General features: G+C 41.5%; 1 protein-coding gene and 1 non-coding gene across 2 annotated transcripts; both read right to left on the reverse strand.

Annotated features, from left to right (window-relative positions):
- Positions 1-1,862: 1,862 nt before the first annotated feature.
- Positions 1,863-1,969, reverse strand: LOC130716308 (small nucleolar RNA R71). Its single transcript, XR_009011927.1, has one exon. It is a non-coding gene; the product is annotated as a small nucleolar RNA R71 (small nucleolar RNA).
- Positions 1,970-19,182: 17,213 nt separating this feature from the next.
- Positions 19,183-21,726, reverse strand: LOC130711813 (bax inhibitor 1-like). The gene is made up of 6 exons (XM_057561565.1): positions 21,479-21,726; positions 21,252-21,395; positions 21,078-21,169; positions 19,888-20,074; positions 19,598-19,753; positions 19,183-19,495 (listed from the first exon to the last, which is right to left on the reverse strand). Exons 1-6 carry the CDS (start codon positions 21,596-21,598, stop codon positions 19,445-19,447), a joined length of 750 nt encoding a protein of 249 aa, XP_057417548.1. The 5' UTR covers positions 21,599-21,726; the 3' UTR covers positions 19,183-19,444.
- Between the last annotated feature and the right edge of the window lie 1,933 nt (positions 21,727-23,659).

Here is a 23,659-nt window from a genome sequence, read left to right on the forward strand (position 1 = left end):
TAAGTTAAGTTTAGGACTTGCATGATTTTCTTTTGTTTTATGAAGGACCTCTTGTGCTAATGAGCTCTTTGAGCTTCTGGATTCTTCCTTGACTTGTTGGTTAGGTTTGGAGAGCAGAAACTGAAGGTAATAGAAGGCCAAGAAGCAGGGAATTGAAGGAGGACTTAGAGAGGATTGAAAGAGGAGTTACAGAAGCCAAAAAGTCTTTTCCAGGCGAGCTTGAGCGCCTAGGCGCTGGGAATTGGCGCCTAGGCACCAATTAGGTCCAGAAGCATGTTTTTTAACATGCAATTGGCGCTCAGGCGCTTTGAATTGGCGCTTGAGCGCCCAGTCTCGTTTATTTTGCCTATAAATAAGGCTTAGGCCAATTTCTTTTGAGAGTTAGACATTTTTACTCATTTTTTATCAAGTTTGAGAGCTGAGGAGAACTTTGGGGCCAAGGGAGGCTTCCAACTTGTATTTTTCTCAGGTTTTCATTACATTTTCTGCATGAATTCTCTAGCCATGAGTGGCTAGTTTCTTTTTTGCTTTGGGTTAAGAGATTCTATGAAATCTTAGCTTGTTAAATCCTATCTCTATGCATGAGTTCTCGATTCAGTCTTGTATTTCAATTCCTTATTGCATGTTTAGCTTTGGTGCACCTTTGCTATAGGCTAGATTATAATCAAATGGAAGTTTGTTATGATTTAGGGACATGAATTGAAGTAGATCCTTCTATACTTGCTTCTAGGCATAGAGTGAGGGTAGGATTTTGTTGGCCTGAATATACATGCTATCATACCTCTTATGAATGTTTAAGTACACAAGGAATTGGGCTTAACTTTCAATTTGAGAGAATTACTTTTGTGAGGAATCAACTAGTAAGTACATAGGCTATAACAACAAGAGTTAAGTCAAGGTTTCACATGCATAGGATAGGTGGACTAAAATGGATTAGATGATCAACAACCCAAGACAATTTCCTATCATTTGTTTTTCACAACTTATTCATCATTGCTCTTTTGCAAAACTTCTGTCACATACAACCAAAACCAATTTCTGAATTTTACTGCCTAAAGAACTTGCAAACTTTAGACTTAAATCAACAAATCTCACTCACAATCCCTGTGGTTCGATATTTTAAAACCCGGAGGTATTCGTACACTTGTGAATTGACCAACAAGTTTTTGGCGCCGTTGCCGGGGATTGTTTGTGGTTTTCGGTTTAAGTTAAAGAGTTTGTTTGTTTGTTTTACTAAGCATTGCATTGAATAGGTGTTACTAACCTTTTCTCTGTTTTTGTGATTTCAGTTTATGCACAGTAGACTTGGTTCGGATCCACTGCTGTTTGATCCGGAGCCAGAACGCACCCTGCATCGTCGACGAGCTGAACAAAGAGCTGCTGAGATAGCCGCCATGGCTGCCCATATGACGGAGGAGGAGATTCAAGCCTACATTGAAGAAAGAGTGAATGAGGCTATTGCTCAAAGTCTTCAAGAGCAAGAATTGGAGAACGCCAATCATTCTCTTAGAGACCTCACCTCGGCTGCCATGAGCTACGATTATTCGGGCAGCATAGTTTCTCCCGATGGCACGGGAAATTTTGAGCTGAGGCCGGCATTCATTAATTTTGTGATCCAAAATCAGTACGGTGGAGGTGCTCTTGAAGATCCTCATGCACACATGGAGCGGTTTATCCGCAATTGCAACACCTACAGAGTTCAGAATGTTTCAGCGTACACCATCCGCTTGAGTTTATTCCCCTTTTCATTGAGGGATACTGCTGAGGAGTGGTTGAACTCACAGCCCCAAGGTAGCATTACATCTTGGGAAGACTTGGCTGAGAAGTTCACCACAAGGTTTGTTCCAAGAGCCCTCTTGAGAAAGCTCAAGAATGACATCATGACTTTTACTCAATCCACCGATGAGAATCTCTATGAAGCTTGGGAGAGGTTCAAGAAGCTCTTGAGGAGGTGTCCTCAACATAACCTTACTCAAGCTGAACAAGTGGCAAAGTTCTATGATGGTCTCCAATATTCTTCGAGGTTTGGTTTGGATGCGGCTTCAAGTGGAGAGTTCGATGCCTTACTTCCACAAGTGGGGTACGAGTTGATTGAAAAAATGGCTATAAGAGCCATGAACTCTAGTAATGATCGCCAAGCCCGAAGAGGAGTCCTTGAGGTTGAAGCTTATGATCAACTTATGGCCTCCAACAAGCAACTCTCCAAGCAAATGAATGAGATTCAAAATCAAATGAAGACTACCAAGATTGGTGGTCGAGTTGCCAAGGTGGAGTGTGTGACTTGTGGAGGGCCACATGAAAACGAAGAATGCACAGAGACTAGACCGGAGGAGGAAGTGAAGGCTTTGGGTCAAGCTCGGAATGACCCATTTTCAAATACTTACAATCCAGGATGGAGGAATCACCCTAATTTTTCTTGGAGGCAAGGTAGTAGTGGGCAAGGAAATGGTTTTCAAAGACAATTTCCTAGCCAAGGATTCCAAGGCCAAAGCTCAAGACAACCTCAAGAGCGAGGAGAAGGTGATGGGGGTGGTTCAAAGAAAAGCTTAGAAGAGTTGGTGGAAACTTTCATCAACCGGACGGAGAATAATTACAAGAATCAAGAGGCGGCTATCAAGAATCTTGAGAATCAATTTGGCCAGCTGGCCAAGCAAATAGCCGAGAGACCTCAAGGTAAATTTCCTTCCGACACTATCCCCAATCCTAAGCAAGAAAATGCCTCTGTTGTAGCCACTAGAAGTGGGAGAGTGATGAATGAATTGAAGGAAAAAACAGAGGGAGAAAAGAGAGAGGAGATAGTGGGAGGAGAAGTAGTTGTGCCTATTAAGGTGAGAGCGGAAGTTGATCTTACTCCTGAAACTAGCAAGGTTCCGTTCCCTAAAGCATTGGCTAAGAGGAGCTTAGATAAAAAGTTTTCAAAATTTGTTGATGTTTTCAAAAACCTCCACATTAGTATTCCTTTTGCTGATGCTTTGGAACAAATGCCTATATATGCTAAGTTTATGAAGGATATTTTGCATAAGAGAAGAAGGTTGAAGGGAGTAGATGAGACGGTGTTGATGACGGAGGAATGTAGTGCCATCTTGCAGCGGAAGTTGCCAAAGAAAAGAAGGGACCCCGGAAGTTTCACTATTCCGGTAGAAATTGAAGGCATGGCGGATGTGGAAGCCTTGTGCGACCTTGGAGCGAGTGTCAATTTGATGCCGCTCACCATGTTTGAGAGGCTGAACCTAGGAGAGGTTACTCCAACCATGCTCTCCTTGCAAATGGCGGACCGATCCCTTAAGACTCCATATGGGATTGTGGAGGATGTAATGGTGCGGGTGGACAAGTATGTGTTCCCCGTGGACTTTGTTGTGCTTGATATGGAGGAGGATGAGAAGATTCCTCTCATCCTTGGTCGACCTTTCTTAGCTACTGGTAGAGCTAAGATTGATGTTGACAAGGGTCACCTCATTCTCCGTGTTGGTAAGGAAAAGGTACGGTTTTCTATTTTTAATCCTATGATTGAGACTAACCATGACAATGACTTTGTCTGTGATGTGATTAGAAGCAGGTCAAAGGTTTCAGAAGAGACCCCCAAAGTTAATGCCCAAATTGATGAGTTCCATCCGGCTCTCATCAAGCTTGTTAGTGGTAACAAGTATGGGGGGTCCAAGTACGAGAACTTACATGCTCATATGGTGAAGTTTACCCAAGCTAGCACCCTTGCTAAGATTGAGGGTGTTTCAAGTGATGAAGTGAAGATTAAACTCTTCCCTCATTCTTTGACGAGGGAGGCTAGAGCTTGGTTTGATGAGCAAGAGGACATTGCCTCATGGGAGGATTTACTCAAGAGGTTTTGTGCAAGGTTTCTTCCTTGCACTTGTGGTAAGTTAATCAATGGAACGGAATTTCCTTCCTAACACCATCGGAAGGAGAGTCCACCTAGGACTATAACCTAGGGCTAAATGGGAGACAACCCATTATTTTTATTTTGCTCTTCTTTATCTTTTTATTTTTGTAGCATTTTAGGTGTTTAATTTCAAAAAAAAAAAAAAGTAAAAAATTTTGTGAAAAAAACTGGGCTGAGCGCCTAGGCGCCAATTAGTGGCAGAGGCACTGCCTCTGGACCTGGCTTGAGCGCCTGAGCGCTCCCCTCGAGCGCTCGAGCGCTCCTGTACGTGTTCTGCCCACTTTTTGGGTTTTAAAACCCCAACCTTTTCATTTTCCCACTCTTTACTCCCATTCTCCCATAAAAAACGCACCCCACTCTCTCCATACCACATTTATACTCCTCATTTCTCACTTGCACACACATTAGCTCTTCCTTTTGCTTCTAAGTTCTGCATTGCATCAAGCTCATTCCACTTGCACCCACTCACTCTCAAGTCAAGGTAAGTTCCATCTTCCACTTCCCTTCATCATAGTTCATGGGTTTTGCAATGCATGCTTCATTGGGGTTTGGGTGAGTGATTTGTTGTTTGTGCAAGTTGGGTGTGGGTTGTTTGTGTTCTTAGTGGGTTGATTTTGTGCTTAATTAGAAAGGGGTTGTGAATTTGTGAGGAATGGGTAGTTAGGATTTTGTGGATTAGTTTAGTTTAGCTTTTGCTTATAAGGTGTTTGTTAGAATGCTTCAATGGGTTCTCTTAGTCGATTCTTGGCAAGTGCTTATGTGGTAATCTTTCTCTCTTTGCCAAAATCACACTTGTTGGGTGCTCTTAGGAAGTTTAATTTTTTTTGTACAAAGTTTCTTCTTTCATTTCTTTTTATTATTGAACTAACATCTCTAACATTTGTGGCTTGTGTATGGGCTGACAATTTTGCAGATGCCTGTAAAAAGAGCAAGAACCAACACAAGAGCTGCAGCTTCTTCCTCCACCTCCCGGAGCTTTGATCGCTCCCGCTTCCTCTCATTGAAAAAGGAGGAGTTTTATCGATCTCACCTAGCACACAAGGAGTGTGTGAAGGAGCGGGGAGTTCTTTATCGGGAGGGAAGAAGAGACCTCTTGGGCATGCAAGAAGCCATGGAGATTAGGAGGTGGAAGAATTGGGTCAACCCCATTCCGTTTGCTTGTGAGGTCATGGTTAGGGAGTTCTACGCGAACACCTACTGTGACAATCAAGAGGACAGGTCCAGGCCACCGGTGAATTCATCTTGGTTCAGGGGAGATGTGATTGACTACAATCCAGCAGTCATTCGCAGGCATCTTGGTCTCCTCACGGAGGACCAAGAGAAGGAGCTTTTCCCCGAGAAGGCCACCTATCATGAGCTCTTAGAGGAGAAGTCACCGGAGATCTTGGAGGACATGAAGGCAGTGATTGTTAGGCCTGGGCGGGACTGGGAAGCAGTTGATGATGAGATCATTTTTGTGCGGAGGAAGGATATGACACCGCTGGCTAGAGTTTGGGCTGAATTTTTGCAGGATTCCCTCATTCCTAGCTCTAACAAATTTGAAGTTAGAGAGGTTACAATGGTTGCCATCTACTACATTGTGAGAGGCCATCCTATGGACGTGGCTACCATCATTGCTGGTCGGATTTATTCCCTCTACAACGGGAGTAAAGATAAGCATCGGCCCATCTTTCCTCACTTGATTTGCTCTTTGATTCATGCAGTGAGGGACAGAGCTAGGAGGCCAGTCCATGTTATTGAGAAGAGGTTGCCTGTGGCACCTCTGCTCAGTAAGGAGAGGATCACTCAACTTTATAAAGAATGTACGGCAAGAATGCCTCAAGAGGAGGAAGAGGAAGAGGATCCTGAGGAGCCAGCGGAAGAAGATGAAGAAGAAGAGGAAGAAGAAGAGGAGGAAGAAGAAAATGTTGAGGTGGTAAATGAGGTGGTTACTCCACCACGTGCTGACCCTTCTCCTGCTTGGATGGAGGCCAGCTTTCGGGCGAATGTTTTTGAGGCAAGATCGCCTACACAGGGATCTTGACCTCCATTGGAGGGGAGGTAGCACATCAGACCCCAGGTACAATGGGCCCATGGATTTTAATACCTTGGAGCAGGGGATGATAGACTTGAGCTTAATGCATGATGCCGGTGTCCATCCGGATTATGGCGATGGAAGGGGTGACCATGACCCCATGGAGTGAGTTTGTTGAGGTATTTCTACCCTTAGTTTAGGTCATGCATCTTTGGCATATTTCTCAATTTGTAGATTTTTTTTCTTTTTATCATGCATCTTAGTTAGTTTTGTTTTTCTTGGCTCTTTTACTTCCCTATACTCACATGCTTTTAGCTATAGTTTTGCTTCCCTACTTGTGCTGTTTTGAAAATGCTTTTGTGAATACTTGTTATTGCTTTTGGGGATGAATGATTGCATGTTGGGGAAGAGAGGAGGAGACTTCGGTCTTCCGAGTGTGTCTTGAGAAAGGAGTCGAGGTGAGTCCATTAAGGGTCTATCTTTGACCCTTCACCATAAAAATTCCCTGGAGGATCCTGACTCACTTGCAATTCTTGGTTCTGCATTAATTTCACTCATAGCATGCTTTGTGATTCTTGATTTATTCGTGAGACTTGTAGGATTTCTTGAGATTCTGAATTTGTTGGTTGAACATTACCCTTAGTTGTCCCATTTGAGCTTAATTGGAGAATTTTTTGTAGCCACGAGATTGGGACAACTGTTTGGTTGGAATATTGGGGAGTGTTGGTCCTTGTTTCATTTGAATGGAGCTGAAAAAGTTGGGAAATAGTCTCTTGCCCCAAATAAAAAGTTAAAAAAGAAAAGAACTCCTAAACAAAAGTTGGAGTTGGAAAAAAGAAAAAAAAAAGTTTGTAAAAGGGGGTGCAAGAGACTTGTGAAAAATGTTTGTTGTGAAAAGCTCTGGGGTTAATAGAAGAGGACCACATTCAATGTGCTTGAAAGCCTAGTTTTCCCTTAGGGACCAACCACCATCATGCTTTACCTAGCCAATGTTTCAACCCTTTTGAAAGTCTCTTTGAATATTTGCATGTTTGATCTTTGTTGCTATTGAGTGAATGACATTCAGGACCTATGAACTTGCTTGTGTGCTCAGTGCACTAAATAAACATCTCATCCTAGGATTTTTAGATCTATATTCTTCTCATGAATGGGCTCTACACTCTTCTCTTTTCAAAAGATGCATGAAGTAGGTTGTCGGGTCTTTTTCTTGGAACTAGCTGTGATTACTAGGTCCCCCTGTTTTTCATGTAGTATTCCTTGTTGAGAGCACTTGTTTGGGAGCATTTCTTGCGCTTGAGGGCAAGCGAGTGTTATTTACGCTCGAGGGTGAGCTGCCGTTGAGTATAGTGGTGTGATGACCCTATTTTAGTAGTGTTTTTAGGGTCATTTCTTTGTTTGTTTTGAGTCTTTTTGTTGAGTCTCATGTAGTGTTTCATGCATTCTCATGCATTTTTATCTTTTCTTGAGTTTTTGTTTTGTTTTGGTAATTTTGTAGTTTTATAGGGAGTTTTCTTGCATTTTAAGTTAAGTTTAGGACTTGCATGATTTTCTTTTGTTTTATGAAGGACCTCTTGTGCTAATGAGCTCTTTGAGCTTCTAGATTCTTCCTTGACTTGTTGGTTAGGTTTGGAGAGCAGAAACTGAAGGTAATAGAAGGCCAAGAAGCAGGGAATTGAAGGAGGACTTAAAGAGGATTGAAAGAGGAGGTACAGAAACCAAAAAGTCTTTTCCAGGCGAGCTTGAGCGCCTAGGCGCTGGGAATTGGCGCCTAGGCGCTAGTGCAAATTGATGGAAGCCAAGGAATTGGCGCCCAGGCGCTGGGAATTGGCGCCTAGGCGCCAATTAGGTCCAGAAGCATGTTTTTTAACATGCAATTGGCGCTCAGGCGCTCTGAATTGGCGCCTGAGCGCCCAGTCTCGTTTATTTTGCCTATAAATAAGGCTTAGGCCAATTTCTTTTGAGAGTTAGACATTTTTACTCATTTTTTATCAAGTTTGAGAGCTGAGGAGAACTTTGGGGCCAAGGGAGGCTTCCAACTTGTATTTTTCTCAGGTTTTCATTACATTTTCTGCATGAATTCTCTAGCCATGAGTGGCTAGTTTCTTTTTTGCTTTGGGTTAAGAGATTCTATGAAATCTTAGCTTGTTAAATCCTATCTTTATGCATGAGTTCTTGATTCAGTCTTGTATTTCAATTCCTTATTGCATGTTTAGCTTTGGTGCACCTTTACTATAGGCTAGATTATAATCAAATGGAAGTTTGTTATGATTTAGGGACATGAATTGAAGTAGATCCTTCTATACTTGCTTCTAGGCATAGAGTGAGGGTAGGATTTTGTTGGCCTGAATATACATGCTATCATACCTCTTATGAATGTTTAAGTACACAAGGAATTGGGCTTAACTTTCAATTTGAGAGAATTACTTTTGTGAGGAATCAACTAGTAAGTACATAGGCTATAACAACAAGAGTTAAGTCAAGGTTTCACATGCATAGGATAGGTGGACTAAAATGGATTAGATGATCAACAACCCAAGGCAATTTCCTATCATTTGTTTTTCACAACTTATTCATCATTGCTCTTTTGCAAAACTTCTGTCACATACAACCAAAACCAATTTCTGAATTTTACTGCTTAAAGAACTTGCAAACTTTAGACTTAAATCAACAAATCTCACTCACAATCCCTGTGGTTCGATATTTTAAAACCCGGAGGTATTCGTACACTTGCGAATTGACCAACAGATCCAAGCTTCCCTCTGACTCAGATCACCAAGCTTCACAAGTTCTAACATGAAGCATCGCTCTGATCAGAAGTCAACTAGGATAAAGGTCATGTCACTATCCAAAGTACAAAAGCAATTGTACCATTCCTGACGACCTTACCTAACTTATTCAGCCACAGCAGAACCTGGGAAACCCAGATCTGCCCTCCAACGGTAGCATTCCATGCAAACTTCCAAACCTTAATCCTTGGAGTATATAAAGAGGTTGAAGATGAAAGATGCCGCTTTGAAGAAACTTTGTTCAAGCTCACGCGAAATTCAAATATTCTCTTAAGCAATCTTTCTTCACATTGTACTTATTGTGTTTACTATTAGCTTTCTGAGAAGCATTTCTTTGTAAACCCAAACTTTCAAACAGTTGTTTGTTTTTCCTTAAGGAGACCAAGGTTGGTCGGATCCTTGAGAAGACTAAGAGAGTGAATCTTAGTGATAGCTAAGTCATTGTATTGTTAGTCACTTTGCAGGTTGCAAGTGCAGTTGTAACAAACTCTGATTAGTGGATTGCCTTCATTCTAAGAAGGAAGAAATCACCTTAACAGGTGGACTGGATTAGCTTGAGGGATTTATCAAGTGAACCAGGATAAAATCATTGTGTGCTTTCCTCAACTCTTATCTTAGCACTTTTATCTTTGGTGTTTGAAGAGATTTGTTAAAATCTCGAGTGGGAAAATGTTTTAGATTGAAAACGCCATTCAAACCCACCCATCCGGGGGAGCGCGCTAGGACACCCAACGAGGCTCAATAGAACCTGAAGCGGACGCAGAACTAGCGCGCAACACACGCAAGATGCTCGCAGCACCAACTAACACCAGCTGCCATGACTCATGCACTTGGGTGAAGACAAATTTGCACCGGTGACACCAAATGCTCCAAGCATGGATGAGCAAAGACACCACATCCACACGCGGGACAGAGGCGAGCCACTCTTCCATGGAAGAGGAACTATAAAACGCAGGAGCAAGGGACGGAGCCAAGTTATTCCAGACATGGCGAGCAAAACCACAATCCCGCAGACAATGAAGCTGGGATTCCGAGGAAGTACCACAGAGGCGACAGAGAGCAGAAAGAGGAACACCCCGATGGCCAAGAACCTCAGACACGGGGAGAGAATTATGGAGAGCTTGCTAAGAGAAAAACCGAACCTTCTCCGGGACCGCAATTGACCAAATCCAGGCCCAAGGAACAAATGAGAGAGGATCCCCGCGGCGGCCCTGAAGCCAGCTGTGAAGGCGCCATCAACAAAATCTGTGCAAGCAAGGATGTCTTCCTGGCCTGCACTGGTATGAATTCAAAGGGATAACAGAAACTGCACAATCTCCGCAGAGAGAGGGGTCGACAGGCAGCGGATGTTGCACGCACCATTCTGAAACACATCCACAACTCTCAAAGTCGTATCAGAGATATGCACGTAAGGCACCATGGTACACAAGGGACCCAACCCACACCAATCATCAAACCAAAATGAGAGTTCCCCTTCTTCGACCCGCCATGAGAAGCCCTCATGGATAAGAGCCTTGGTCTTCAAGAAAGCATTCCAAAGAGGGGAGCCACGTCCGGGCAATATCTACTCAACAAAAGGCGAGCCCAAAGCTTGTCACTGTTATGAACTAACTCCCAAACCAATTTCCCAAGCATGGCAACATTAGTGAGCCGAGCTTGCCGAATCCCCAAGCCACCAAAGCGCTTAGGCAGAGAAACCTTTTGCCAGGAGATCATATGCATACCCCGATTCTCCCCCCTTGCCCATATGAAATTGCGAGCCATGCCATCAAGACGATCACAAACCAACTGGGGGAACCAAAGGAGCTGCATGGGGTAAACATGAATCGCATTCAACACCGCCTTGACCAGGGTCACCTTACCAGCTTTGTTCAGAAGCTTCCCCTTCCAAGAAGCTAACTTGCGAGCCACTCTGTCCACCAGAAAGTCGAAATTGCTAGCTTTTTGTCTTCCTCGCATGATGGGGAAACCCAAGTACTTGTCAAGATGAGAAGTAAAGGGAATGGATGTGACACTGAAAATCCTTGCTCGTCTAGCTCGCTTCACCCCCTCACCCAAAAACGCTCTGGACTTAGCCACATTGATCCGCAACCCAGAAGCCATGCAAAACTCACTAAGGAGAGTGTGAATCAAATGCATCTGAGACACCTTAGCCTTAGCGAACAAGAGGACACCATCAGCAAAAAACAAGTGGGAGATAGCAGGTCCACTACCTGAAATAGAAACAGGCAACCAAGATCCCTGGTCCACAGCATCCTGGATAACAATCGCAAGCCGCTCCATACAAAGGACAAATAAATAAGGGGATACAAGATCACCTTGTCTGAGTCCTCGAGAAGGAGCAAAGGGGTCCAGCTTCATACCATTCCACAGCAACTGAATGGAAGAGGATGAGACACAAAACATGATGAGCTCAATGATCACTGCCGGAAAGGAAAAGAAGTGGAGAGTTTCCGCAAGAACTCCCAACTAACGCTGTCATAAGCCTTCTCTAGATCCAGTTTAAAGATGATATTCTGGTTCCGGCTCCAGCTACGGGTCATATGATCAATGATCTCCTGTAAAATAATGGCATTATCCACCGTTCCTCTCCCGGGGATGAAGCTACTCTGTAAGAGGCCTACCAAGTCATTGAGATAAGGCCTCAACCTATTGACCAACACCTTTGTAATGAGCTTGTAAGTGACGTTACAAAGGCTGATGGGACGGAACTCCTTAAACGACGTCGGCACATCCACCTTAGGGATCAAAACAACAAGGATGTGAGCCAAAACCGGATCAAAGGAACCATTAAGAAAAGCATCACGAACGGTGTGCCACAAATCATCCCCAACAATGTGCCAGTACTCCTTAAAGAATAGAGCTTGGAACCCATCCGGCCCTGGGGCTTTCAAGGAGCCCATACCAAATAAAGTTGTCCACACCTCCTCCTTGGAGACATGCCCACATAAAACCTGAGAGGCAACCACGGGCAACCCCGCCACAGATGAGGAGACAAGGGGCTGCACCTGAGGAGCTTGGGGCTGACAAAAAAGAGCCTGGAAGAAGCGCCGAGCCTCTAACTTGAGCACGTCCTCATCCTCACACCAAACCCCGCCAAGCAAGTTGAGGGCATAAACCTTATTCCTCTTACGACGGATGACAGTTTGGGTATGGAAGTACCTCGTGTTACGATCGCCATATTTGATGACTTTCTCTCTAGACTTATGAAACCAAAGCATCTCCTCTTGCTTTAAGGTCTCCTCAAGCTCCTGTTGATGCTGCAACATGGTACACATAAGAGAAGCGAAATCAACTCTCTCAAGCTCGCGCTGGACCCCTCGCAGGCGCCTCTCTAAATTATGCTTCCTCTAAAAAATATTCCCGAACACAGTCTTATTGAACACCACAGATTTCTCCCGGACCTGCCCAAGACTGAGATGCAGCGGTTGCAGACGCTCCCAAGCCGAAGAAACCACTGCCTCATAGGAAGGGTGAGAGATCCACGCAGCCTCAAACCGGAACGGACGGGGCCCCTCCCTTTGAGCATCGCAACGCACCGAATCAAGAGGGGGTGGTGATCAGAGTAATGACGAGCCAGAACCGTTGCCCCACCCTCCGGGAACATGTTCCGCCAAGAAATGTCCATGAAGCACCAATCCAATTTTTTGAGAAGAAGCGGCTCGCCATCCCGCTTTCTAGCCCAAGTGTACCTGTAGCCCGACGACATGATATCCAACATGTTGCAAGCATCCACCATGCGAGCCAACTTATCAGCCCTAGAGGCCAAGAAGGCTCCAAGGTTCTGATCAGAAGGAAGGAGGGACTCATTAAAATCACCAACCATCATCCATGGCTCCATGACACGATGTCGGAGGCCCTTTAAGTACTCCCATCCTTGAGCGCGCTCCGTCGGCGAGGGGCTAGCATACACCCCGGTACAGCACCAAGTGGTAGAGAGCTCAGCTATCCTGGTAGTGATCGCATGAGGCGCAGTCTCAAGAACAGAGAAATTGAAAGTAGCGTTAGCTTGGCGCAAACACCAAATACCACCAGCACGCCTCTAGCCTCTTCAATTGCCACTGGAACATAGCCATTATTTCTCAAAAAATCAGCAACTTTACTATATTGAACCTTAGTCTCAAATAAAAACAAAACTTTCGGGCCGTTAACCCTCAATGCCTCCCGAATGTGCCGCTTCGCCGACGCATTCGTAGCTCCCCTGATATTCCAAGCAAAGACAGAGAAATCCATAAACTCTATCATCATAAACACTGGAATAAGAAGAGGGGAGGGGCAGGCATGCGCTGTGGCTACATGCCTCCCATGACCACCTCGGCATCAGGTGGCTTGTCTTTGGTATTGAGCCCGTTGCTGGTATCATGAGGCTGCTCTTCCATACTTACCAGCGTCCCTGTAGCCGGCGGAGTTTCCATTGGTTTCATCTGAAAAAGCTTACGCGGCACTGTGCTCTTTGGTGTCTTCCTCGATGTGGAAGGCCCTGGCCGTGTAGGTGGGGTCATGATCACTATCCCTGGGTTGCTGCGTCGCCGTTTGGAGGGGGTTAACACTGGTGACAAGGTACCCACTGCAAAAGGAAGGTACCTGATGACCCTATTTGAGTGGTGCTTTTAGGGTCATTTCTTTGTTTGTTTTGAGTCTTTTTGTTGAGTCTCATGTAGTGTTTCATGCATTCTCATGCATTTTTATCTTTCTTTGTGATTTTGCTGTGCTTTGGTAACTTTATAGTTTTATAGGGACTTTTCTTGCATTTTAAGTGAGTTTAGGACTTGCATGGTTTTCCTATTTTTAATTGAAGGTTCTCTTTGCTAATTAACTCTTGAAGCTTCTAGATATCTCCTTTGCTTTTTGCCTAAGTTACCAGGTCTGAAACTGATGAATAAGGAAGGTCAAGAAGCTTGGTGAATTGAAGGGAGGCTTAAAGAGGCTTGAAGAGGAGTTAAAAGGAAGTTCTAAAGGTTTTCCAGCGAAGTCAGAGCGCCTAGGCGTGCTCCATTGGCGCCTAGGCGCCAATTGTTATGTTCCAGGTTTTGGAATTGGCGCCTAGGCATGCTTAATTGGCGCCTAAGAGGCATTGTTTTGAGCTGGAATTGGCGCTCAGGCGCTCTGAATTGGCGCCTGAGCGCCCAGACTCGCCTGGTTTGCCTATAAATTGTTTTTTTTTTACATTTCTCTTTGGACCTTTTGTCAATTTCTCATATTGTAATAAGTTAGAAGAGAGGGTTTGAGTTCTTGAGCTTGAGGAGCTTTCTCTAAGCCTTATGTTCCAGGTTTCATCTTTACTTTCTTGTATGGATTTCATAGCCATGCTTGGCTAAAACCCCTTGTGCTTTGGGTTCTTTGTAAGACTTTGAATGTTTTAGCTTTCATTCCTTTTCTATTCATGTTGTTCTGAGTAAACCCTTGAATCTCACTCCTATGCTTTATCTTTCAAGCTTGAATGCATGCTAGCTTTTTGCTTTTCTATAATCATAACGAAAGTTTGTTGTAGAATTGGGACTTGTTGTGAGATTACCTCTTCTATGCTTGCTACTAGGAATAGAGGAAGGGTTGGGGTTTGTTGGCCTGAATTGCATGCTTAGTGCTTCTTGCAATTGTTTAGGTTGTCAAGGAATTGAGCCTATCTTTTGATTAGAAAGGGTTGTCTTTCCGAGGCATCGATAGATGACTAACTAGGTTAGAACATCAAGGAGAGACTCCGGACTTTTGAGTAGGAAATGTTTGCTAAAACTGAATTAGTTGAGCAAGAACCCAAGGCAATCTCATTTCTGAATTTCAATTGCTTTATTACTTGTTCACTTGTCTTTTACATAACCAAAGAAACAATCAACCTTTAAAACCGAATTTTACTTGCTTTTCAACCTTAAACTTGAATCTTAAACTGACTTTGCAATCTAATTCCCTGAGGTTCAATAATTTAAAACCGGGTAGATTATGTACACTAGCAGATAAACCAACAATAACAAAATTCCACCAGCGACAAGGGAGCGGTTACGGATTGCCCGCGTGATTCCTCTCTCACCTGGCCGTTTAATGCTCCCTTTAATTTTGCCTTACTTGTCGTGACTGGCTTGGATTTTGGCTGAGGAGGCTTTTCTGAATTCAAATTCTGCCTTGACTTTCTGTTTTTAACTTCTGTCCAGCCATCCTCTTTATTACCGTGGGCCCCATTCATGATATTAGCATTAGGTTTTACCCCATGCATCGCCACCGCTGGCGTCCCCTCCTGGTTGTGCGTTTCCACGAGTTGGAGCTTGCCACAACCGTCACAATTGCGGCTCAGGTGGCCTAGCAACCGCATGCATCACAAATCACGTGGATACCCTCAAACTCGACACAGATCCATTGATTCCGAAACCATACTCTCTTGGCCTTTGAACATGGTCAATATATCTATGATCACGAAGCCTTTGAACATGGTCAATATATCTATCAAAACTTGTAAAGCACATTAAAGCACACAATTAAACAAAGTTTCACAAAATCATACTCCTAGTTCTAAAATACACTAAAACACACAAATATAACAAAAACAATAATATCACTAGGATGCCTCCCATGAAGCGCTTGTTTAACGTCAATAACTTGACGCAAAGACTTCTGTGGTGACCATAAACAAGGGTTATAATATAGCCTTTTATGTTTCTTAGGTCGTTTGACTTGAATTTCATATAATTTTCCTTCAAATCTTTTCCAAGTCGAGAAATAGACATTCTTTATCTTTGTTTTCCGATCTAACTCAATTCACCTACATTTAAATCAGATGCCGAGCTATTTACATGTATCTGAATGAATGCAAATTTACAATGATTTGAAGAAGTTGATTCAATGTGCTCATCAAACCTGTCACCAAACACAAAGTTTATATGCTTAACATTAAGAATTTCATCATTGCATTGGTGATGTGATATGCTATAAAAATCTTCAACGCTGACCTCATCCTCTTCATGTTTTAGCTTTAGAGGGCTTGAATGAATCAGTAATTGGTGAAGGGTTTGATCCCTTTCTTCTTTATTTTATTTTTCCTCTTCTTCCCTACTTTCGTCCACGTATGCTTCAACCATACCTCTTTCATGGTCAGCTACCATATTAGCTAGCTTCCCCATTTGATCCTCTAAGTTCGTGATGGAAACCTCTATATTCCTTTGATTCATCATTGAAAATTACATGAATTGAACCAAGGTATCTTCGAGCTTGGAAATCCTATCATCTTCAGGGGGATAGTATGTGTGAGATGGTTGATACATTTTGAAAAGGTAGTGATTCAAAAGCTTGTTGTTGCTCTCCCCTAGAACTAGCTAACTATTACAAGAGATCAGTAACAACAAGGAAACTTAAACTAAAAACAAAAACTATAAACTATATTTACAATCATTCAAGACAGAAAACTTTTACAATGCAATTAGTATTGGCACACCACCCCAGCAATGACGCCAATTTGACGAAAGATATTTTACCAGTATACTTTTGAATCTCTCAAGACTCAATTGTAGTATATTAAACGGTTTTCTAGATCCACAAGGAGGTGTAATACTTATGTCGTTCAATAGTTAACAAACATAAATGATGGTTTCACAAAGAGATTGATTGTTTGTTTGAACATGAAAATAAATGAAAAGCAAGTAAACTAATGGAGAAACAACAGGTATGAGAATTTTTTGGGATTAGATTCCATTCTAGTGATTCAAATAGAAACCAAGCCTAAGAATATGATTCATCTACACTAATTTAACCCTACTTCATCGATGTCTCACATGAGTGGATAACAATAACTTTCTAATCCTAAACATTGATGTCTCACATGATTAAGAAAGATAGTTATCATGAAGTACAAACATAACTCTATGTCTAGCAATTAGGATTAGTAGGTGATTAACTCTAGTTCAAACTCAAAAAATTGTAGTCGAATCACACAAAATATCCTAGATGATCAATCTAAGATATAACATAAACATTAGGAGAAAAACCACTAAGTCATAGACAAAGAGCATGAAGAAGAAGAAAGAAGAATCAAATGATCTGCGATGTCTCGTCGTCGAGTCTGGCACCCAAGATTCCTCTCCAGCCTCCTAAATTTTCTCCCTTGTTTCTCTCTCTCTAAAAGTGATCTCTTCTCTCCTCTAAATGTGTTAGATTTTGAAGAAGATTTGGAAAATCCCATTTAACGGGGTGCTAGCTACCCTACTCTTGCTTCGCATCAAGTAAATTTCTAAGCTAGAGTGCATTTCTTTAGAAGTGGTTTTCCTCCTCTAGCTTAACATTAGCACTCGTGCTAAGCTAGAGGGGCCTTCAAAACCGGTCAACATGCATTGCCCCATTCTGGCTTATCATCAGGTACAAAGCTAACCCAGAATGTTCTTTTTATCAATCAACATGCACTGCCCCATTTTGGCTTAGAATCAGGTGCAATGCTGCGCCAAAACCTTCTTTTTTCTAAATTATATCATTTTAGTATTTTGCTTCTTTCTTACATCAACAAACTTAAAATTAAACACATATTGTAGTTACAATTCAACATATTATAACGAAAACTATATATATACAAATTCTAACTAAGAAAAGTAAATTTGATGGCAAATCTAAATGATTAACAAAAGATAAGTATGACTAGGTAAAATTGACACTTATCATATGATAATGATGAAGGTTATGGTGATAAGGATGATGTGGTTTGCACATGGAGAGGGATGCTTAAGAAGTAGGTGGCGGTGGCATTTAAGATTTTGGTCAAGAGAACATGTTCCGGGTTTGGGTTATTGGTGCTTAAACTATGAACTTTTTGCTCTGATGGGAGGAACCTACTCCATTTTTCAAGTATATTGGTTCCAAAGATCTAAAATTTCTTCTTCTTTTGGGTTTATGGCTGGGTTTGATTTTGGGCTTTATTGCAGAGAATGTGATCATGACAGGGTAGGGGAAGGTTGTGGTGGCTGGGAAAATTCGAGCAAGACTCAATTTGTGTTTGAGCCATACTTGAGGAGAATTATTTTAGGTTTATAGGTGTGTTCTGAAATAATGATGCTTGCATTTTTTAGAACTCAAGTTGGCCTTTTTCATGGAGATTGATGTTTGGAGTTAGGGTTTGTAGTTTGTGGTTGCTTTTTTTAGTTATGTCGATTTTTTTTTTGGATTTGTTGAATGATTTTTTTTTAAGAATGTTGGAAAAGTTGATGACTATGGTTTATTATTATTATTATTATTATTATTATTATTATTATTATTATTATTATTATTATTATTTTTTCCTTTGGTACAAGTGGAAAAGAACAACGCATAAAAAAGACCAAACAACAAAAAAAGCGGGCAAAACGACTGAAACTAAAGTCTCCCAAATAAGACTCCCAGTGCATTAGCCATCAACAACACTCCTAAACCCGGCAACGATGAAGCAATAAACACAAAGGACTCCTCCTAGTACGCGCCGTATTTGGCCAAAAAATCAGCTCAAGCACTTTCTTCTCTTAACGTATGGGTCACCTCCACCTGTCAGGGCCATCATAGCATATCCTTAATATCCCAGATGAGCGAAGTATATATGCGATGGTAGGAAGCTCTTAACCTGCAAAACATCCAACATCAACTTTCATTAAACACGTGATACTATCACATAACTCTAGTAATTTAGCATCACTACACTCAACACCTCTTGCACATTAATCACTCTTTTATTAATCACACTACACAAATACCCCTTATACGTCCCTAACAGTAACCTAACAACATTACTTGTATTAAAAACAGAACTGAACAACCTTGTGAAAAAAAGAACAGTGATAGTGCTTCATAAACCAGAATGTTCACTTTTTCTTTACCTTCACCAATCACCATTGCACAGTGACAATGCTTCCTTAGCAAAGACGATGAGCCACATAAACAACCTAGCAAGACCACAGAAAACGTGTATCTGGTGCAACGCTTCCCTCGGACGAGTGTGGCTTAGCCATGGCCCATGATACACAACTCCACTTCGCACACACCCACCCAGTCACCCACAAAAACTTCCGATAAACGTTGGTGCTTTCCATCATTTTGCTTTTCTTCTTACCGTGAGACTTGGCTTAGTGTTTTGACTGTTTTCACAATTTTCATTGATATTAATTATTGAACACAGGTACTGCATGATGTAGCAATTGGCAAGATTATCTTCGTGTTGGAATGCATAACTGCATATATTACTTCCACTTTTCAATTGCTCAAGCTATTTATAATTCCCTCTTACAAGGAACCAATTTTCTTTTAAAGTTTGTGATCAGGTCAAATATCAAATAAACATAAAAATTAGATCATAGTTTTGACAAAATACTAAACTCTAGTTGTTGGTATCATTAAGTTAGTATATGGTATTGACAACTAGTAATCTCGTCCTCACCTAGTATTTATAAACCTGGATATAGTTTCATATTTTCACCAAATCCAGGCTTGTTATATACGAAAGCATGACTCAATTCTCACAATTGTCTTACGAAGTTAAAGTAGAACACCTAAAATGACAAGAAAAGTGAGAAAATGGCCATTGACATGCCGCTTACACAGAAATTGTTTCTTACTATAGGACTGATTACTGATCATTAGAGTATGCATATGAAGAAGCTCAACTGCCTATCTACCATTGGTATAGAGTGGATACCCAAGCAACGGCATGCGATTCAAACAGGAGAAAAACTTCATACATAGCCATTTATGTATCATCCACAAACTACATTAATGAACAGAATTACAGAAGAGAAGCTCAAGCCATGTCGGAACATATCAATCCCTCCTCTTCTTCTTACTCTCATTTTTCTCAGCTGAATTCTTCAACTGTAAAAGAAAATAGAAACTTAGTTAATACCTCCATTTCATCAGGAGAATATAAAAGAAAGAACCAAGAAGCATATAAAAAAGACATCGAGTCCAACTCACCATTATAATGAGAATCCGCACAAAAATTGCAGCCAAATCAGTGAACAGGGTCAATGCATGCTTCACATAATCCAAGTCACCAAAGTGAGCCCTCTCTATTATTTCTTGGGTGTCTACTATAATGTAGCCAACGAACACCAAAAGCCCAAAATACAACTACAAAGTTGCAAATAAAACCCCATAAGATACTGTATAATAAGCATAAAAATGTATGACAAAGCATTTGAACATATAACACAGATTTCTTCTAGGGGCAGCAGAGTAGCAACAATAATAGCAAGGTCGCTTACCTCAAACTTAAAAAGTGCTGTTGAACCCCCAAAGACAGAGGAAGCAAAGTGCAGCCACATGAGAATAGACAACCCAGAAGAGAGCAAGCCACCAAGGTAGAGGTATTCCCTACGCCTTGCAACCAAAGCTGCCGCTGAGAAACAGGCAAAGGCCAAGGAAGTTGCCACAAATGCGCTGAAGATAACGCTGAAAGGATGCAAGAAAAATATCACAAAATCATCCAAAACACAGCAACATGAGCCACTACCATCACAAAATATTAACTTCAGGAAAGGTTAGGAGGGTAGGGTAGAAATAAATAAAGTGAAAAGAACTCATATTGCAGTTAAATAAAACAAATCCTTAAGTAATAGTTTACTAACCACACCATCAACATGAGGCAATGGAGTATTAAACACACAATGAGGCATTTATAAAGGTAATATACACCGGCTAATTACACTTCCCGCATGAATATAACCAACTGCTGTTTAGCCAGAATCAGAAGAAACTTGCTAGCTATATCAAATGAGCTTCGAGTGTTCGTGTGTTTTTCACTTGGGGCTACATGGGATGATGGGAATTCTAAATCCGACATTCCAAAGTTAAAAAAAAAAAACATTTTCTCAAAGGGAAAATTGGATAACGGGAAAGGACTTTCACATTCAAGATTCAACCTAACTGAAACAATTTGCTAAACCAACACATAATTTCAAAACCAAAGTCAGGCCTTCCTCATTGAGAAGGGGAAAACAAACAAACAGAGAAGAAATGAAACACACTAAGCAATACTCTTTCTCCCTTTCTCTCCGTTCGATGGAAAAGGCGTAGGGATTTCAGTATAGAGAAGTTGGGTGTAAGAACAATCGGACCAACAACTAAACTTCTAAAAATCACTTCTCCTCCCCAAAAGCTACTCTCACTGCGTGCTTGAATTCATAGTTAAGCATTTTAGAATTACTTCTTCTCCACCCCAACCGGGCGTAATTTCTCCCAAAATCACTTCTCCACACACATTAACACTACTCATTACAGAAATACACCATAAATTCAAATCCAACTGACTTTTTCACAACCCAATTTTACACCCTTACATTGAAAGTAGAAACCTATCTTTCTATTTGTGTCCCATCACCTCACACTCTTTGGGCTATCAATAAAAAATGTAGACTCACAACCAAATTCCAAAATAAAATGAGCACGTGCGTACCTAGGATCAATGGCAAGAGCCACATCAATCAAAGGCCCAATGGAAGCACCCTGAAACATTGCCGAAGACAACAACAGAGACACCCTCTTCCGCTGCAAATCACAGAACAAACAAACAATCAAAAATCACAACCAAACAAACCACAAAACACAAGGTAGAATCGCCAAATCATACCTCTTCAGAAGGAGGCGTGGAAAGAAACCAAATCATGCTTCCAATGGACGCCACCGTAGTGAGAAAACCTCCAATGTTCCACAGCACATGAAGGTACACACCAACAGCAGAAGCAGCCACAGCGACACATAGCGTAAAATAAACCTGCAAATACAATCAATCAATCAATCAATCAATCACGCGGTTCCGATTCATCGATAATTCATCAATTTCGGAAGGTTAATTACCTGCTTGATGTGATTCTGAACGATCGGAGAAATCTCGCGGAAGTTTTTGAGAGAATCGTAACTCCAGCGATGGCTTGTTGAAGAAGATTGGGAATCGAAGAATGAAGTGAAAGCGTCCATTGCGTTGTTGATTGATCGATCAAGCCAAGAATCGCAGAACAAAACAGAATTGAATAACGAGAAAGGGTAGAAGATGGTAGCTATTTATAGGCGCGTGGAGGGTTTGGCTCCCGCGAGATTTCTAGTTTGTTCTAGGTGGATCCGTGATATGAGCGCGTTGACATTATCGCATTCTCGTGACATGGAATTAGATAGGATGTGAATAATATTTTTGGAGTTTCACAACCAATGAGATTTCTCCTTTTATCCACGTATGAAATTATTACATTACATTAATTTAATATGATAAAAAATTTGGAAAAAAACATGTGCTTCTCCCAACCGCTAGGATTGATATTTTGTATCTCGGTCGATGTTAATACTTAAATTTCAAAACTAAGTGCGGAGAAAAGCATGGAATGTATTGTTATTTAAATGCGAATTGTTAGGATCATCTTGAAATGTCGACTATTAAGCAGGGATGGATACACCTGGAAGAATATGAGGGCAAGTGAGGGTAAGAGTATATGGTTATTTATATTCCCTTTCTTAAAATACGCTCTCACTTGTCTTACATTGTTAAATGTTATCACTTAAGTAGTAAATACATGGTTTTTAATGGCCCTCTTTGGTAAAAAATATTTTTCTCTTGTGTCCGCTTTGGTAAAAAATGTCATCACTTCTAATAGTACATGTTAATTTTTTTTGTTACGAATTATAAATATATATTGCCCTAAAAAATCATTAAATTTATCCATCACTACTATCAAGATTAACTTAAGTGGTAAGTCTTAAGAACTAATGGGGCATAGCCCCTCATTGTAAAAAAAAAAAAAAAAGAAAGAACTAGTAAAAAGAGTTAAGTCATGAGTGTTATTCCATAGTGTAAATTTTGCTGGATTATTCGAAACACAAGCTCTAAATACCATCTTAAAATGGTAATGGCTATGAACGGCTCAAATGCAAGCCTTCATGACTATTTTAAGGACCAACTGTTGGCCCAATATTTTGGCCCAAGAAAGAAAAAACGCATCCGGCCCAAAGCATACAAGGTGGTCGAATTTAGACTAAAGAAGGGAAAGGAAAAATGCACCAAGTTAAAGGAGCAGTCGAATTCGACAATAGGAGCCATTGCTACAAACAGGGGCACATTTAACATGTGCAGCATTGACCAAGTCAGATCCTCACCACGTTGGTGAGACACGTGGCCAGGAAGCGGTTGAAGCAGTTGAGGCCCACGACCTCCACCACCGCACAAAGAACTCCCGGAACCAACTGCAGATCGTGGGGAGAAGGGATTAGACCCACTAACCCATTCAAGAAGAAGAAGAAAACCGCCAAGGATATGCTCTATAAATGGGAGAATTCAAGTCAGAAAAGAGGTTCCCAACTCAACTCTGACAAATTCACTAAAAAGCTCTAATGTCCGCATCAATGAGACTCGAAGAGCAAGACGTGATGATGAAGGAGTATGTTGCAGAACCAAATGTTTATCTTTACTACGTTTAAGCTTGTCATGTTATTTGTTAATTTCCTGGGATTCACCAGTTCTGTTGTTTAATTTCTTGTCGAAATTTACATTCCTTGCAGTTTCTTTGTCACTTTGTCACACTTTGATCTTCATGTAATTGATCCTTATTTAATGAAATCCAGTTTTCTTTTGAACCGATCATCATTGTCGAAAAATATCAACTCACACACAACACTTTGGCAAGACGTTTTCCCAAAAGGACCCTGAATCTAAACTTCCTTTAGTCGAACTAAGAGGATATTTGTTTACCAAAAATCACCATAAACAAATTGGCACGCCCAGTGGGACCGTTTTTGTGAAAACTAAGTTTTACAGAAGCGTTTGTGTGTTTGGTCTATTTTATTGCATGATATCTGGTAGTTGTTACTTGTCTTGATTGTGATTTACGTTTTATATGCACCTGAGAAGTGGTAAGACCGTAAGTATGGCAAGCAATCGAGGAAGAACCTCTCCCCAAGGGTCTAACGTGGGTAACCAGAACAGCCCCGGGGGAAGTAGCGGTAACAATAATGAAGAAGTGTCTACTGGGATGGGGCCTGGCACCACTATGC

Source organism: Lotus japonicus, chromosome 4 (assembly GCF_012489685.1).
Source record: "Lotus japonicus ecotype B-129 chromosome 4, LjGifu_v1.2".
In the NCBI taxonomy this organism is placed as follows: domain Eukaryota; kingdom Viridiplantae; phylum Streptophyta; class Magnoliopsida; order Fabales; family Fabaceae; genus Lotus; species Lotus japonicus.

Bases quoted from the DNA above. Each gene is read 5' to 3' on its own strand.
- LOC130711813 (XM_057561565.1), bottom strand. From the start codon at position 21,598: ATGGACGCTTTCACTTCATTCTTCGATTCCCAATCTTCTTCAACAAGC. The intron at 20,075-21,077 runs GTACGCACGTGC...GCATCCTTTCAG, and splicing joins GCTCTTGCCATTGATCCTAG to CGTTATCTTCAGCGCATTTG. The intron at 19,496-19,597 runs GTGAGTTGGACT...TTTCTTTTACAG, and splicing joins TGCGGATTCTCATTATAATG to TTGAAGAATTCAGCTGAGAA.